Source organism: Gymnoscopelus microlampas, assembly GCF_963454915.1.
Source record: "Gymnoscopelus microlampas genome assembly, chromosome: 15".
Lineage (NCBI taxonomy): Eukaryota > Metazoa > Chordata > Actinopteri > Myctophiformes > Myctophidae > Gymnoscopelus > Gymnoscopelus microlampas.
In genome coordinates, this window is record NC_139952.1 from 39,358,910 (window position 1) to 39,376,689 (window position 17,780).

General features: G+C 41.8%; 1 protein-coding gene across 1 annotated transcript in view; it reads left to right on the forward strand.

Moving 5' to 3' along the window:
- The window catches only part of iffo1a (intermediate filament family orphan 1a), a gene marked incomplete at both ends in the record, with an annotated part of 28,335 nt that overhangs the window by 3,058 nt on the left and 7,497 nt on the right, over positions 1–17,780 (forward strand). Inside the window, 2 exons of the mRNA XM_084080486.1 lie at positions 12,857–12,917; positions 17,428–17,523. Of these exons, the coding sequence (XP_083936612.1) occupies positions 12,857–12,917; positions 17,428–17,523 (157 nt within the window). The remainder of the gene's footprint in view (positions 1–12,856; positions 12,918–17,427; positions 17,524–17,780) is intronic.

Consider the following 17,780-nt stretch of genomic DNA (forward strand, 5'->3'; position numbering starts at 1 on the left):
ATATCGTGATTAGGCTATATCGCAGCTCTACTGTAGAGCTTGTTGGCACAATGCAAAATGGAGTGCTTTAAACCAGTAGTTTTCAAACTCTTTCATGTGAAGGACCCCCAAAATGATACATATTTGGCTGCGGACCCCCATCTCATATTTTGTGACAGTGACCCCCAGAAACAAAGATTTGACTTAAACAAGTGTGTGGTCACAGTGGTCATCACAGTGATGGAAGTGGTTCACTTAAAAAAAAACATAGAAATGTTTTTTTTTAAGTGTGCGTGCGTATTTATAGGGCTATGCACATATGTCATGTGTTTCTAGCCAATCACAGTCCTGAATAGAGTCATGGTGGCCAATCACGGTGCAGGGTTAGGGGGGTACACTGGTGGCCAATCACAGCGCAGGGTTGGGGGGGTGCAATTTGGATCGATGTCCAAACCTCACATACACGTATAGGGGCGGTTGCACCGCCCAAAAATATATAAATATATATTCAAAGATTTGCACCGATTTTCACGACTGTTCAAAAATAGTAGATCTACAAGCTCATAGGTGCCGCGCTATGAGCTTGTAGATCTGCTATTTTTGAATAGCCAAAGTATAACACATGGTTAAAGTGGTTAAAATGTGATTAACATATGACGTTTCCACCTGTTGATATATAGGCTATATATCGGCTGACTAAAGCATAGCGTAGCAGTTTGTCATCATGATTATACAACAGTGAACTTCAACGGGGATTTCCAATCAATGTGATAATATACAATACATTCTCCATCTTATTCCATGCGTACTGTACTTAACTGTTGACAATGCAATTCTGTAGTTTTCCCATCATCGGCCAATGAGCATGATTGTGTCACTGCTGCTCGAGAATATCTCCTGCTATTTTTGGTACATGAGTTAATGCAGATGTAAGTCAAACAATGACACACGGTTTGTTGAGGTGGTGTCAGAGAGACAGGGCAGCGGTGTATTAGACAGGACAGTTTGACTCATGGCGGTGGTGTGTATTATATATCCATCTACAGTGTACAGACTCATATTACAGGTGTGTTGTGAAAAGTGAGCAGCAGACCACAGCAGGGCAGGCCCCACACTAAACCTCACATTTACTGTGAATAATATGCAGGATATGTCTGGATTCCCCTGTTATCTATCTGCTGAAGCTGGGATTTCAGAACAGGGAATAGGGATATAATGAGCAACTAGGTTCACTGTATAATACTCTATTATGTTCTTTCTTAAAGGACGACTTCACCCATTTTCAACCTATTTTACATATAATTGGTCCTCACTTCTCACTAATGCTTATTATAATATGGTACCATTTTTGTCTCAGAGGAGGGCTGTGGACACTTCACCAGTGACATCATCGATGGGGAATCCAAGCTAATAGAAACTTCCGGCTTTCTATTCCTGGAAAGTTAGCATGCTATAATGAGAGCCATTGTTCTCACGTTAATACAAATGGTACCATACTTTAATGAGCATTAGTGAGGACCAATTATATGAAGATAGGTTGAACATGGGTGAAGTCATCCTTTAAACACCTATTTTATTTGTCATCATACAATGGTGTCACACGCCAGAAATAGCTACGAGCTCATAACGTGTCCCAATGCGACGTTTTGTGAGCTTGTAGATCGACTATTTTAGTTATTTTTTATTTAAAAAATCACACCCTGTGTGAAGGTAGCGGCGCCTTTGATACATTTAGTCATCGATATGTGTTTATAATGTGTTTATAGCCATGTGTCACGTGAAGCTTGACCAATCACTTTGTTGACGGGTCTGACCAATCAGAACGTTGACGGGTCTGACCAATCAGAACGTTGACGGTGAACACGGACAAAGTCAGGTATAGAGCAGGATCCGCTCTATACCTAAAGGTATAGAGCGGCTAGCGCCGCTAAAAAAATAATAATTACGTTTAGCCTATGCCCCAAACTAGAGATGCCAGATTTAAAGTGGTTAATGCTGATTCTCTCTAACACAAACACTTACATCACCCTGATCATGTTACCTAATAGCTCATTTCCATTTCAGAAACCTGCCTACCAGTGGCATCATTGGTTAGGCAGGTTTGATCATTTCAAGCAAGATTTACAAAAATATTTGTTAATTATTATTGTCGCAAGAACAATGGCTTCCATTTCAGCATGCTAACCTTCCAGGAAGAGAGAGGCTGTAGTTTCTAATAGCTTGGAATCCCCAATGATGTCATTGGTAGGCAGGTTTATCGGAACTGTCCATAACCCATCAATGAGACACAGAGTGAGTGGACAGATATTGTGCCATGTTATATTGAGCATTAGGGTTGTACGAAGATACGGTTTAAAATGGCTGAGGTGCTACTTTAATGGTTCATTCTGGTCAGATGACAGTTGGTGTACAGGTCTACAGGACATTATTTATGTACTGAAAATAACATGAGAACCGGTTGCTTAGTAAAACGATTGTCAGCAACATGCCACCATTAATGTTAAAATGTCAAATTCAACAGTCTTGTTTAAGAGATTAACAGAAATGGGGGCGGGTATGTGAATCACAAGCCAGCTACTTCTTGGACGAGGGCTGGAAAGATAGCAAGGATAAGACCATAACATCATAAACCACCGGTGGTGTGTGTAACCTGTAGTTTTATGGGGCTCTGATGAAGTGGCTTTGAGGTTCAACACCCCCATGTCTAGAGATGACATCACTAGTTGTGACATCACTGACAAAACAAATCCTTGATATCTTATTCTAACCGCGCTGTTTCCCAGGCTTTGTCCGCTGCCTAAAAACAAGAATTAAACAGAATTAAATCATGTGATTCGATCTAGCTTCATAATGGCATGAATTGAATGGCGGCGTGGTGCGAGTGAAGGCCTTACTGCCCACTGCTTGTTTCACTGAGGACAGCACTGACTGTGCAAAGAGCCAAGCAACTGGCTGGTGATCAAGCATTCCCCCAATGATTAAAGGTGATGAGGCAAAGTACTGCCTCTAGTCTGCACCAACTTACCTATAGCTGCAGTCGCTATCCATGGTGCTGAAGTTGATGTACACAATGCTGCAGTCGCTGTCCGTGGTGCTGAAGCTCTTCCTTATGCTGGCTTCTCTACACCAGTGGTTCTCAAAATGGGGTCTGGGGACCCCCAGGGGTCCTTGGGGGGGGGGGGGGGGGGGGTTGCAGGGGGTCCCCAGCAAAATTTGTGATTTGTGACATGCTGCGAGCTTGTACCTCTGCTATTTTTTTAAATGTTTGGAAGATTTTTTCTTAATGTTTTTAACATAAATCTTCTCTTCTGGGGGTCCCTGTTACAAATTATTTTCAGATGGGGGGGGGGGGTCCGCAGCCAATACCTTGACATGAAAAAGTTTGAGAACCACTGCTCTACACAGACTCACAGCAACACTTTACATGTGCTGGTGGAGTATGAGAAAGGATGCCAAATAGATGAATCACTTTAGGGCTTTGGGAAAACAAGTATTTGCATATCGTTGCTGTTGGGCAGAAACTTTGTATATCCATATTTCATCTTTTTAAGTTTTTCATAAATGAATACCCTGTTTTATACTTTGCCGTATGCCAGTGTCTCGCAAAAAGTAACGATAATAGACGATCTAGCTCACGATGCATAGCCATGTGACGCATTTTGAGCTTGTAGATCGGCTATTTTAGCAATCGTTTAACAATCTTTGAAAACATTTGACAATCTTTTTTTTTAAATAAAAAATAGAGAGAGGTCTGTGGGTTTCATAAATATTTTACCAATGAAAAATATTAACAAGAGCTTGTGACTAAATAGTACATTGGATCCATTGAAACATCTTTTTTTTCCAATTTCCTGAAAATGTTCGGTTTGGGAAATACAGGGTTTCCGTCCAACAGCGATGATATGAAATGCCTCACGGTTGCTGTTGATTTTAGTTAGTCATAGTTGTGTCAGATTGAGAGCGTGACATTGAGCAACAAATATGTTTCTTCATCTTTTGAACCATTTTATCTAGGGAGCGATTTTTGCTGAGCATGCATGGTTTTCAGCACTGTCTTGATTCATGCATTTATGCACTGTCACACCTGTGGGCTGTCACCTTACAACCACTGCCTGAGGCCAAGCCATCTAGAACAGGATTTGTCTCCACGGCCTTGGCAGGGCCTTGGCAAATGCAGTATGAACAGTCTGCACAACCAGTATCTATATCAGTGGTTCTCAACCAGTGGTCTTGGGACCACCAGTGGTCCTTGAGGAGTTTCCAGGTGGTCCCCAGCTAAATGATGGAGAGTTGGTAACCAAATGGACCCTTATAGATCTTTAACTCTTGAGAGAGTAAAATGAACCAAAGAGTGAATGAACCAAATGAACCAAAGAGTAAAATGCTCTCAAGAGTTAAATTATTGTTAAACATCTGCATTACTTAACTTACAAGAAGTCTACACAATTAGAGACTGTAGAAGAATTGTTATTTTGACAATCTTATCCAATGATAACAAAATATTCAAAGTTTTGGGTCTGAGAGGCTAAATCTCATCAAACGGCTCAAATGCCGAATAAATAATGGGCCTAAAGGTTGAAAACCACTGATCTTTATCAATATTGTAGCTATATTGTGGGGATGATTGTTGATGAATATTCTTTTTTTATGACATTTTTTATTAATATCATCAGTAATACCTACATAATAACCATGTGGGTAAAGGCAAATAACATCTCTTTAAATGTCAAATGGACTGCTTTTATATAGCGCCTAACACACATTCACACAGCAATGGCGGTGGAAACCATGCAAGGCACCAACCTGCTCTTCTGCAGCAGTTAGGGGTTCAGTGTCTTGCTCAAGGACACACGGCCAGGTGGAGCCGGGAATTGAACCGGGGACCATCCGATTCCAAGGCGTACCGCTCTACCTCCTGAGCTAATGCCTAATGCCTTTACTGGAATGCAGCTTTTAAAACAAGCAAAAGACAACACAATATTATCCAAAAATCGATATTATGATATCCAATGTCATGTCACGATATCAATATAATATCCATACGCACAGAAAAATGGAAGGTGCCAACTGGAACTGAAAGTGGTTCTTCAGAGTGATAGAAGAACCAATTTTGCGTCCAGAAAGATCCTTTCAGAGATCCTTTCAAGGTTCTTTTAAATAACTATTTTAGTAGTTCTATTATATAGAACCCATAACCACTTAAACCCTTCATCGACTGGTGTCTCCCAGGGGTTTACAGTATGCTTGGCCCGCTCCTTTTGTCTTTGTCTTTATCACATCTCTGTTGAAAATAGCTGCGAATGTTCACCCGTTAAGACGTGTCCAAAATTGTGACGCTAGTGGTTAAAGGTGCCTCAAAGAACCTTGTTTTCATTGTTTGAGGAACCAGGGCCTTGACAAAAAAAAGGGTTGTCTACTCTAGAAGAACCATATGTGAATCTCTAAGTCAGGGGTCTTCAATGTTTTCACCCACTAAATGAGAAAGAGATGAAGCAGGGACCCCTACTACATTGTGTTGCATATTAAACTTTTTCATAGATAGCTCCGTGTATTTTCACGAGGTTGACCACTTAAACCCTCAATAGTTGGAAAACTTGGTCTTACAAGCTCACAACGCCTCCCAGCGCGAGGCGTTGTAAGATCAGCTATTTTCGGCCAATGTTCCCCCCAGAATAGGGATGCTAGGGTGGTTAATGAAAAAAAAGTTCCTATCACACAAAGAATTGGCGGCCACCCTGTAGTAACTCTTGAGGACCCCCTAGGGATCCCGGACCCCCTGTTGAAGACCGCTGTTCTAAGTTACACCAACGTCGCTCTTGTGAAGCACTGCTTCACTAGTCTTTTCTCTTTGGCCAAAGGAGATCGTAGACCGTCATCACCACACTTGTCGACATGCCCACAAGCAGCCACTGTCTATAGAGAGTATGCACATGCATCACTTTTCCACTGGGACACATCCCCCTCATCTAGACAAAACATTGAGCAGCATGGATGGAGCATTGGAGTTTGGAAGTGCTCGTTGAAACTCACTCAACGGTCCTGCGTACCACCTGTTTCTAAATTGCACATAATGCAGGAGGCAGCAGGATGTTACGTTATTGAAAACGAGGGCTTCCAAACTCTGACACCTGCGCGGAATATATTGACAGAAAGTAGCTCATAACATGTCTACGGTGGATTTTTATGAAACAAAAACATTGCAGATAGAAAGAGGATAATTCAAGCTTTCCGTACAGCTGCCATGTTGATGAGTTAAACGTTTAATACAATCAAATAGGACTTTTCTGTTTGGATGTATGGGCTGTCAAGGCCAGAAAGTAGTTTTTTTGCCACTCAGTAGGCGTTCCCGCATAACTTCTGGGTAAGATGATGTCACACGCTTAGCCTCTATACAGTGACGATGGCATCCAGATTTCTTTAGCTGCATAGTGCAGCATCTCCACTGGACACTGACCGCACTGGGATTAGTGCAGCTTCCATCACAAGTAACTTGCTGTCGATAGCTAAAGATCGGACAGGGAGGTCACACCGTTATGTCTTCTTGAACCCAAGAGAGAGGGAGTGCCAATGATGTCATCTTTTGAACTGAAGAGCGAGAGAGAGAGACACCTTGTTCTGGGTTAATCACCTTAATTTACAATCAAGGCATTTAGCAGACGCTCTTAATCCAGAGCGATTTACGTTAACCCTTAAACCCTGGTAATTCACTACTTTCATAAAAAGAGAGAAACTGGCAGATCTGCAAACTCGCAACTTATTGCACCATGACGTGTTGTGAGCTGTTAGACCTGCTATTTTTGCTGTTTGTCATACTACAGGGGTTAGGGTTAGTATATCGTCTCTGTCGGGTGGAAACCTCATATGTCCAAAACTGTTATTTTCTCAGTATTCAAATTCAAAAGTAGCAGATCTATAAGCTCAAAGCAAGCTTCGAGTTTGTGTATCTGCTACTTTTGATACTTTTGTGTGACGCTGTAGTATGATCAAGTAGGGCATTCATTTATGAAAAAAAACACAAAAAAATAAAATGAATATGAAGATAAGAGGTTTCTGCCCGACAGCGACGACATAGGGCTTACGTGGTTAATTTCTCCACCCGCAAAGCAGACCGTAAGAATAGAGAATGATGACACATCCTTGTGCTGCATGGCTTTGAGCGTCATCATCCTCTGCAGGCGATCCCTGAAGACTTAATTCAATATGAAGTGCAAACACGGCGAGGCTGCCAATACGAAGCACTTAAGTCTTTGGCCTGTGTGTTTTACTGTATGTAGTCCTGGCTTAACAGCACCATGGATCGGATGGTTAATCGGCCTGATTAAAAATCCTTCCCGAATCTCTCAATTCAGATTTGAAAACTAGGCTGGGGTGGAAGTTAAAGTACTGCCTGCCTGCCTAACGATGATGTCACTGGCAGGCGTGGGTTTCTGAACTCTCCACAGTCCTCCTATGAGACACAGACTGAGTAGACACAAATTATACCATTTTATCATGAGCATTATCATGGTCCAATTATATGAATATAGGTTGAAAATTATTTATCTCTCTCACATGTATTCCCTTATGTTTGTTTATTTATTATTTATAAACATCTTGACAGGCCTGGGAGGGCCAGGCCTGTCAAAATGTTTTCATAATCAGCTGGTCTGGCATTACAAATATTTACGATAATTATTTGTAATTATTTTGCATTATAATCTGAATCTGTATGCATGCATCTGCTCTAAAATTAATACATTTTCAAAAAAGTATGGCCTATTTTGGCCAAAGTACATTATTTATTTTGATTGTTACTGGTCATTTCTTTGTATATTTTATTTATTCTTGTTTAAAACGCCTAAAAGGCAAACAGAAATGACATTTCATTTATGTGTTCCAATGCCAAAAAACACTAATCAAGTCATTAATCATAAATATTACAACAATTAATCGTCTACTAACATTTCATGATCGCGTGACAACCCCTAACCCTCCTCCTCCTCCTCCTCCTCCCTGAGTCCCATTTGTTTTCTGTTACATCTATCCATTCCTCTCTCTCTCTCTCTCTGTGTCTCGCCCCTTACAGTTACAATCTCACCCCTCCTCCCTGCTCCCTCTGTCCTCTCTTCACCCATCTCTCTCTCTCTCTCTCTCTCTCTCTCTCTTGCTCTCTCTGTCAGTGTTGCCAGATTTTGCGAGAGAAATAAGCAGCCAGGTCTATGAAAACAAGCCCAAAAGAAGATCACAAATCTTGTATGGGGGGTCCCTGGCACAAAATATTTTCAGAAGGGGGAGGGGGGGCTGCGACAAACACATAGTCAGTTGGGGGGGGGGGGGGGGTCCTTGACAAGTTTGACAATGTTTGAGAACCACTGTTTTAAACAACATTAGGAAACGAGGCCAAATAAGCAACTACACTTTAGAGACAAGCCCAGACATGGCAACACTGCTCTCTCTCTCTCTCTCTCTCTCTCTCTCTCTCTCTCACTCTCGCTCTCTCTTATCGCTCTCTCTCTCTCTCTCTCTCTCTCTCTCTCTCTCTCTCTCTCTCTCTCTCTCTGTCTCTGTCTCTCTGTCTCTCTCTCTCTGTGACTCTCTCCCCCTCCCTCCCTCCCTCCCTCCCTCCCTCTAGTGTGTGTGTTTGTGCCAGCAGCACCTGCAATGCAGCACTGCATAGAGAGCTGTGACCGCTAGTGTGGTGTGATGCCCCCCCCAGGACGTCATGTCTACTTTCTCTCTCTCTCTCTCTCTATCTCTATCTCTATCTCTATCTCTATCTCTCTCTCTCTCTGTCTCTGTCTCTCGCTCTCTCTCTCTCTGTATTGTCGGCCCCTCGTCTGACAGTTCCAAAGCTTTATGGGCACGATAAAGACTGCTCTCCTACCGCCAAAGCATCCATTTAAAACCCAGCACCCATATATCAACTTATCTAATCTATCCAATCTATTATCTACCTCTCTCTCCCTCCCTCTCTCTCTCTCTTACTCTCTCCCTCCCTCGGTCCCTCAGTCCCTAATTCCCTGACATTTTGTTGTTGTCGGGCAGAAACCTCCTGTCTCCATAATTTGTGTTTTTTTTTTGTTGTAAATGAACGCCCTACGTGATCACACTACAGCACTACACAAAAAGTATTAAAAGTAGCAGATCTGCAAGCTTGTTGGTCTGCTACTTTTGCTGTGTTTGAATTTGAATCCTGAAAGGTTTTGGACATAATGGGTTTCCACCCGACAGAGATGATTTCTTCGCAACCACTTTAGACCTCCCTTCTCCACAACACATGTGCACACACAGCATGCACTGCACACGCACGCACACGCACGCACACACGCACGCATACGCATGCAGTGGTGGAAGAAGTCGTTTTTCTTTACTTAAAGAAATATTTCATCCAAAAAAATTACTTTTGTTCTATCGATTGGTCACCCCATGGAGACTTGAATTCATGGATATTTTTTTGTTTTTGTCGCCTAAGCCAAAAATGTAATGACCAGCAGACCGGTAGGCAGCGGTTCCGGTAGGAGACACAATGGAGACTCTTTGTGTCTCCTACCGGAACCGCTGCCCGTCATCAAATCATTGGCTTAGGAATGCGTCAAAAACAATAGATAAATATCCATGAATTCAAGTGTTCATGGGGTGACCAATCGATAGAAAAAAAGTCATTTTGGGGGTGAACTATCCCTTTAAGAAAAAGTAATACAATCAATACAATATACAAATACAAGGCCTGTGTTCAAAACTTGAGTAAAAGTGCAAACAAGGATTAGCATTAAAATATATTTAAGTTCTCGATGTGACGCATGGCGATGCATTGTAAGCTTATACATATGTAGATTGGTTATTTTGGAATAGCCAAAGTATAAAATGGAGCTTAAAAACTAACCAGTAACTAAAGATATCAAATACAGTGAAAAGCCCAATATTTGCCTCTGCCAAAAACATGGAAATACTCAAGCAAGGCAATTTTATTTGTACAGCACATTTCAACAACGAGTCAATTCAATGTGCTTTACACAGAACAACAGGAAAGGAAACACAATTCTACAATGACATTTTGGATGCATACAACAAAATAAGTAAAAGATAACGGATACATTTACAGTGCAGAAGAGAAAGGAAAAGAACAAAAAGAAGTAACTCAATCAAAGGCAGCGGAAAGCGGAAAGGTCTTTAGTTGTGTTTTAAAAGAAATAAGAGTGGCAGCAGACCTGCTGTTTTCTGGGAGTTTGTTGCAGATATGTGGTGCATAAAAACTAAATGCTGCTTCCCCCCGTTTATTTTTGCTTTTAGGGACAGAAAGCAGACCTTTCCCCCGATGTCCTGAGAGATCTGGAAGGTTCATGATATGGCACAAGATCAGAAATGTATTTTGGCCCTAAACCAAAGCTTTATAGAACAATATTTTGAAATCAATTCTTTGACACACATGGAGCCAGTGTAAGGATTTAAGAACTGTAACGATATGCTCCTCTTCCTTTAGTAAAGTAAATGTACCTCAAAATCGTACTTAGCAATAGGCACAGTACTTGAGTAAATGTATTGAACATACGCACACCAGCACCCTGTACGCCCGGCCGTCTCAGCTGTCAGCTTCATGCAGAGTCAGTGAGCTGCTGCTGACATCATCATTGCCAAGACAACACACATCGGTTACCTTCACTCCACAGGGACCCTATGGATTTATCCATCTGTCTCCCTCTCTACCATCTCTCTCTCTCTCTCTCTCTCTCTCTCTCTCTCTCTGAATCCCTCTCTAGTGGTGTCTCTATCTGTCTGTCTCCCTCTCTACCCATCTCTCTCTCTCTGTATCCTTCTCTGACTGTCTCTGTCTCTGTCTCAGGTCTCCAGGTCTCTGTCTGTCACTCTAGTCTGTGTGTCCCTCCATGTCTCTTCTTGACTGAAATGATAGACAACATGCCCTTAGTTTTAGTTTTTGTCAATTTATTTATAAGCTATATAATGATATAATGCAAATCCGCTCTGGAAACAAGTTAAAACTAACTGAAGTCACAAAGTGATGCGCTGCGAGCTTGTACATCTGCTATCATTTTTGAAACATTTTGAAAGCGTTGAATAATTGTGAAAAAAAAAAAATCTTCTGGGGGTCCCTGGCACAAAACATTTTCAGATAGGCGGGTCCATGGCCAAATACATTTTTTGGGGTCCTTCCTTGGCATTGGATTTAGAAGGCATTTTGTAGAGTGGGCCTCAGATCTTAATGGGTTAAACAGACACTGAGGATATTCCTCAGTGTGTGTGCATGCTGCTAGTCACGGAAGAGAAGTTGTACTTATTATTATTTATTCATATACTGCACTGAAGAACATCGAGCACAGTGCACCCCGCTGTTTTTAAGCCCCATTTTATCTGGTGTTTTGCTACTGGCTGCTGCTGGTGGAGGACCAAATTTCCCTTGCACGGTTATTCCCTATATTACGGTAGCAGCTCACTGTTGGCCCATGTGTCAGAGCTGAGGGGTGGGTCTGGCCTCTGTCTGCAACACCTGTCTGTCTGTCTGTCTGTCTGTCTGTCTGTCTGTCTGTCTGTCTGTCTGTCTGTTTGATGGGGGAATATTGGTGTCATTTATCATTAAAATCTCAGTGTTTTGCCAATTATTCAGGAGCCAACTTGCTCTATATCCTCATGGCCCACGGGTTGGGAGGGACTCACTGCTCTAGAGCAGTGATTCTCAAACCTTTCAGGTCGGTCCGGGGACCCCCAGGGGTCTTTCAGGGGGTTCTAGGGGGTTCCCAGCTAAATGTGTTTATACAGCATCACAACAATTTGGGGGCACGAAAAGAGAATGAGAACCACTGCTCTAGAGGACTATGGGTGCATATCTACCTCGCTGGGTGTGACTCAGGACTTGGCCTCTCCTCCGTAGTGCTCTACGTAATGCATACTTCATGGTCTGCTCTTACATAATTGCTGCTGAGTAGTATCTCTGCTATCCTGCACACTGCATTCAGCACGACAAGTAGGTTGCTCTGGTAACCATCCAATACGTTGTTTCCACGACCGTGCTGAGGTCAAACGAGTTTCAACAAAATCTGGGAAAAAAAGATCTGCTATATTCGCTCTTTTTGTGTGTGGGGGGGTGGGGGGTCTTAATTGGTTAAACCTGAGCCTTTTGAATAACAATTATTCTGTGTGTGTGTGTGTGTGTGTGTGTGTGTGTGTGTGTGTCACTGATTTCAAGGCAGCACTGTGTTTTATTGGTGCAAGCTTTCATTTAGATGCACTCCATTATTCAGTCTCCTCTGCAGATCCCCATCTGAAGAAAATGTTTCAAATATATTACAACTATTTCACTTCTTCTTTTCAAGATTTTGTTGAAAATAGCAGATCTAGCTCACAACGTGGTGAGCTTGTAGATCTGCTATTAAAGTTAGGTTTAAAGTGCTCATGTAGCTTAGTCGCTTCTTTTGAGCTTGTTTTTTAATAGACCTTGCTGCTTATTTCGCTCACAAAATCTGGCAACAGTCAGTGCATGAAACTACTTCTCAGTGAAACAATGATGAATGCAGAAGTAACGTTAGGCCAACAAAAGCTGTCAGCTTTGTGCATTGCACCCCAGGCAATGTTTGAATACATTTCTCTTCCATTTTCTTTAAGCCTACAAATAGATAGATATTCTGCAACATTGCACCAGTCAGACCCAGTGAATGCTATAGCAGTCACTGCCAGTGAATGCTATCCACACTGTATCTCCATAAAATCACCTTTTCTCCAAACGTTTGGGCTTTGACCATTCATTGGTCCTCCCCGTGTTTACTATGGGCATGAATAATAACTGTGTGTGTGTGTGTGTGTGTGTGTGTGTGTGTGTGTGTGTGTGTGTGTGTGTGTGTGTGTGCGTGTGCGCGTGTGTGTGCGTGTGTGTGTGTCTGTGTTTCAGATGGGAGGAGGAGTACACAGCCAGAGTGGACCTACAGGACAAAGTGGCCGAATTGGAGGAGGTGCAGTAGATCTTTAGAACCTCACTGGATTTCAGAACAGCCAGAGACACAGACCCATAGAAGAGTGTCTAAACTGTATATCGTTGCTGTCGGGCAGAAACCTCTTATCTCCATATTCTAACCTTTTTTGTGTTATTTTGTAAATTAACGCCCCTACTTGATCATACTACAGCGTCACACAAAAGCAGCAAAAGTAGCAGATCTACAAGCTCGAAACGCGGCGCGAAGCGGCGCGTAGATCTGCTACTTTTGCTGCTTTCCGAATTTGAATCCTGAGAAAGTTTTGGACATATAAGGTTTCCACCCGACAGAGACTATATCTTCCACATACATACCAGCAGCAGAGAACAGAAGATGAACTGTGAAGTAATTTCACAGTATATACGTTTCATTATTATGAAAGAATAGGTCTTATAATGTACCTGTTTGTCTGTAGTACGACAGTAATGTAGAAGAACTGCACAGTAATATACTGTATATCTGACCATTTAGTTATAATGAATTCCATTCATTTTGTAGAAATGGCATTAATGTAGTACTAGGAATTTCTCATAATTAATATTATAGACCCCAATAGGCTGTTTGTGTGTACTGTACCGATTGTTCTGCAAATGTACTCACAGGACAAGGCAGGTTAAAAGGTCAACTGAACAGAGCACTGAGATCACGTCCAGTGGGTCCACTTCTCTGGGCTTATTCCATTGCACGTTGCATATATTGGTCTCCATTCGGCAGAGAGAGAGAGCTGTTCCTTTATAGCAAGTTCATATAGCAAGAATGGTCTTTAGAATCTCTTCGGTTATCAAATTTATAGGAACAATTATTACATAATCGCAATTATTTGATCTTATCAGATCTTCAAGCTCAAAACCTGTCACGATGTGACGCGCTTTGAGCTTGTAGATCTGCTATTTTTAGGATAAAGTTATTAAATTATGCAAGTTATTTGTGATATCTGCCCCATGCAACTTTTGTTTAAGAAGCCTAAAAGCCTCAACAGAAATTTATGTTCACAATGTCTCGATGTTCAACGACAGAAATGGCAATTCAATTATTAATTAATTAATGAATTAAGCGTCAATTAATCATCATGTAAAATATCATAATGGTGACAGCCCTACCCTCGTGAGAGCACATTGACACTGATTGTGTTTCTGTTCTCTCCATGGTGCTGAAAAAGCACATTGCCAGGTTCCAGTTAAACATATAGCCTAGTACATGTTATGTACAGTATGATATCTCCAAGTTAGAATGCAGACAATGAAGAAATCATAGTCACCTGCATTAAACTAGGTTTCATCTTTAGTTTGTGCTTTTCAGGTGGTTGGTCTATATTAAGCTGCTCGTGTGTTGTGATTGAATGTCAATTTTAATACTTGGTGTGCTGGAAAGTCAGTTCAACATGTTTCATAATTCTGAAGAAGGCATTAACTAAAGAATCATTTATGCAACAGAACTTAAATTAATTAAAAGCCCCCCCCCCCCTTAACTGCAGAAAATGATCCAGGCCTACACCCCTTCCCACACACGATCTGCAAACACAGATAGAATGTCTGTCTGTCCATTCCGTCCCTGCAACACCCTGGCCGTCACTCCAAGCGTCCTAGACTTTGTTAACCAATTAAGACCTCTAATTTATTTAGAATGCCTTCTAAATCAGTAGTTCTTCTCAGACTTTCAAGATTTTTCAAAAATGTTCAAAAATAGCAGATGTACAAGCTTGCAGCGTGGCACGAAGTTGAGCACTGTGAGCTTGTTGCGAACGCGGAAGGCGCGCCTCCGCCCAAGTGGAGCTTACTATGAAACTCTGCTCGTGTGTGTGTGTGTGTGTGTGTGTGTGTGTGTGTGTGTGTGTGTGTGTGTGTGTGTGTGTGTCTGTGTGCAGTGCACTGCCTGGCTGCGGCCGACAGAGTGCGCCAGAGTGCAGCTACAGTCAAAACACACACACACACACACACACACACACACACACACACACACACACACACACACACACACACACACACACACACACACACACACACACACACAAAGTCCGTAAATGCACAATATTTTCGAGCTGCGTTCGCTTCCAGCGTTCACGCGTCTTACTTGTAGATCTGCTATGTTTGAATAGCCAATCTAAAATGACAGATGCTTTCCCCTTTTTTTTAGACTGCAGGCATATCTGATTTATATCTGAAATATGGTCTTTAGGACTGAATGTCCACACTGTTATCTGCAAGTGATCAGATCGAATGTGTGTACTGTATTCAGACATCGTCGACCTCCATTGGTTACTGTGGTAACGACATAGATGTTAGTAATGCATAATTTATACTCTGTCATACACCGGTGTCACTCGCCAAAAATAGATGATTTACAAGCTCAGACCATCCGCAGTCCATCTATCTCCTCCTTGGATTGAACAATTGATCTGTTAGGGCACATCATTGTGCAATAACATTTGAGCGTCGGCATATGCAGTGACCGACAAAGCCTATTTTCTCAGACAGGGACTGATGAAGACGATTAAAAATGTTGAACTCTGTCACTCAATTAAAACACTGTCCGTCCTCATCCATCCTCATCCATCATTCTCCACAGTGGGTTGACCAATCGATCTGAAATTACACATGACATTGACATGGGTATTGACCATTGGCACACATGCAGGGACTGAAAAAAGCTGATTTGTCAATTGTCTCCTATACATTTACACTGTTTATTAGCATTTTGCCAAGTCTGCACAGAGTTGTGCCAAACATGCACAATTCGTGCATCCCTAGAAGTCTGCATGTAGTTGGCCTCAGTCACCCATCACCGGGTATGGACTAGCTATTAGTCCATCCCAGAGTCACTAGTCACCACATCTATGCTGTTTGCTTGTCCACAAATGTTACGGTTTGATGTTTACCTGGTATTGTACTTACTTTATTTATTTGGACGGGACAATGAACAATACAATATTACATACATGATGATGTAATGTAAATATACTGGATTTAGCAAGAATGCAAATGTCCATCCATAGTATCCTAGTTAATTTGTAGTGCTTTGATTTAATTAAGGATTCCTATTAGCTGGTGCCATACAGTAGCAACCAGCTAATCTTCCTGGGGTCCATATAAACACATTTTAAAAATCATAAATTGAAAATACTCCACCCACAATACATGATAAACCAACTAACATAGAGAAAAGAAAAAGGAAATTGAAAGAGTGTCAACATAAGGTTTCTAAGGGATGATCATGACGGTCTCTCTTGGTTAGGTTTCTACTTCCACAATAAGACGTGTATAGAAATAGGTTGTCTCTGCTACCTTCTTGCCGATATTTTCTATACATGTACACCCATGTGTCAGCACTACGTAATGCAGGACACGGTGTACCGCGGGGTGCTGAGATTTGTCACCAACTATGAATCTCAATCCCATCATTGTACCCTCTATATGGGAGCAGGCTGGCCCTCCTTAACTTTGCACAGGCTGAGTCACTGGTATCTATTCATTTATAAGGTCATACGGACACAGCTGCCATCAGATTCATGTACAGTACATCCATTACCCTGCAGTACAGTAACACATTCATTACCCTGCAGTCAGTGGTGTAAAGTAAGTAAGTACATTTACTCAAGTACTGTACTTAAAGAACATTTTGAGGCATTTTTACTTTACTTGAGTAATTCAAAATTTCAACACTTTTACTTCTACTCCACTACATTTCAGAGGCAAATATTGTACTTTTACTCCACTACAATTATTATTACATTAATATTACAAAACATACATTGCCTAGTTCAGCCCTACAGTATACTGTATACATTCCGGCCATTTGAAAATGGCAGATCTACAAGCTCACAATGTTACGCATTGTGAGCTTGTAGATCTGCTATTTTATACATTTTAAAAATTGTGAAATGGCACCTTCTTAATAATAATGAGTACTTTCTACTTTTGGTACTTTAAGTACATTTTGATACTAATACTTTTGTACTTTTACTTTTTTGGGGTGAACTATCCCTTGAAGTGGTTAAGTGGTAATATTGTCAGAAATAATCTTTCCCTGACTTTGGTGTGTAACTTGGCATTTATTTTTTAATCTTTAATTGTTAGAAGGTTACAATCTACAGTATACTGACACGACGTACAATGGTGTAACTTTGTGCTGTGACCTACCTGGCTAATTAAAGTGAAATAAAATAATAAATATGTGCACGTCAACGGGTGGGGCTCGTGCCAGCCAGCCCAGGTCGGACGGTCACAGGTCGGAAATAACCTGACTAATGCATCACTGCTGCAGACATACTATAAAATGCAGACACACTTTAATATTTAACACCTATTCATCTATGAATAATTGATATCTTCATGATTTGTGTGTGTGTGTGTGTGTGTGTGTGTGTGTGTGTGTGTGTGTGTGTGTGTGTGTGTGTGTGTGTGTGTGTGTGTGTGTGTGTGTGTGTGTGTGTGTGTGTGTGTGTGTGTGTGTGTGTGTGTGTGTGTGTGTGTGTGCGCGTGTGCGTGTGCAGGACCTCCAGGAGAGTGAGGTGTGCCAGGATGAGCTGGCTCTGAGAGTCAAACAGCTGAAGGCAGAGCTGGTCCTCTTCAAGGGTCTCATGAGTAATGTGAGTATACAGAGACCCCTGAGTTACTGTACATCGATGTACAGCATGTTCAGTTATGGATGGACAGAGACACAGTTCTCATGGGCCCCAAGTCAATGACACATCTCAGATAGAAAGTGTCCTCTCATTGATTACCTCAAGCACATGAACCGGGGGGGGGCCTTCGGGGCCAACCACGCCCACCCCCTCCACATGGAGATTGAAAATCGAGTGACCGATAGGAAGGACTTATTCCTTTACCCCGTGGGTCTTCAACA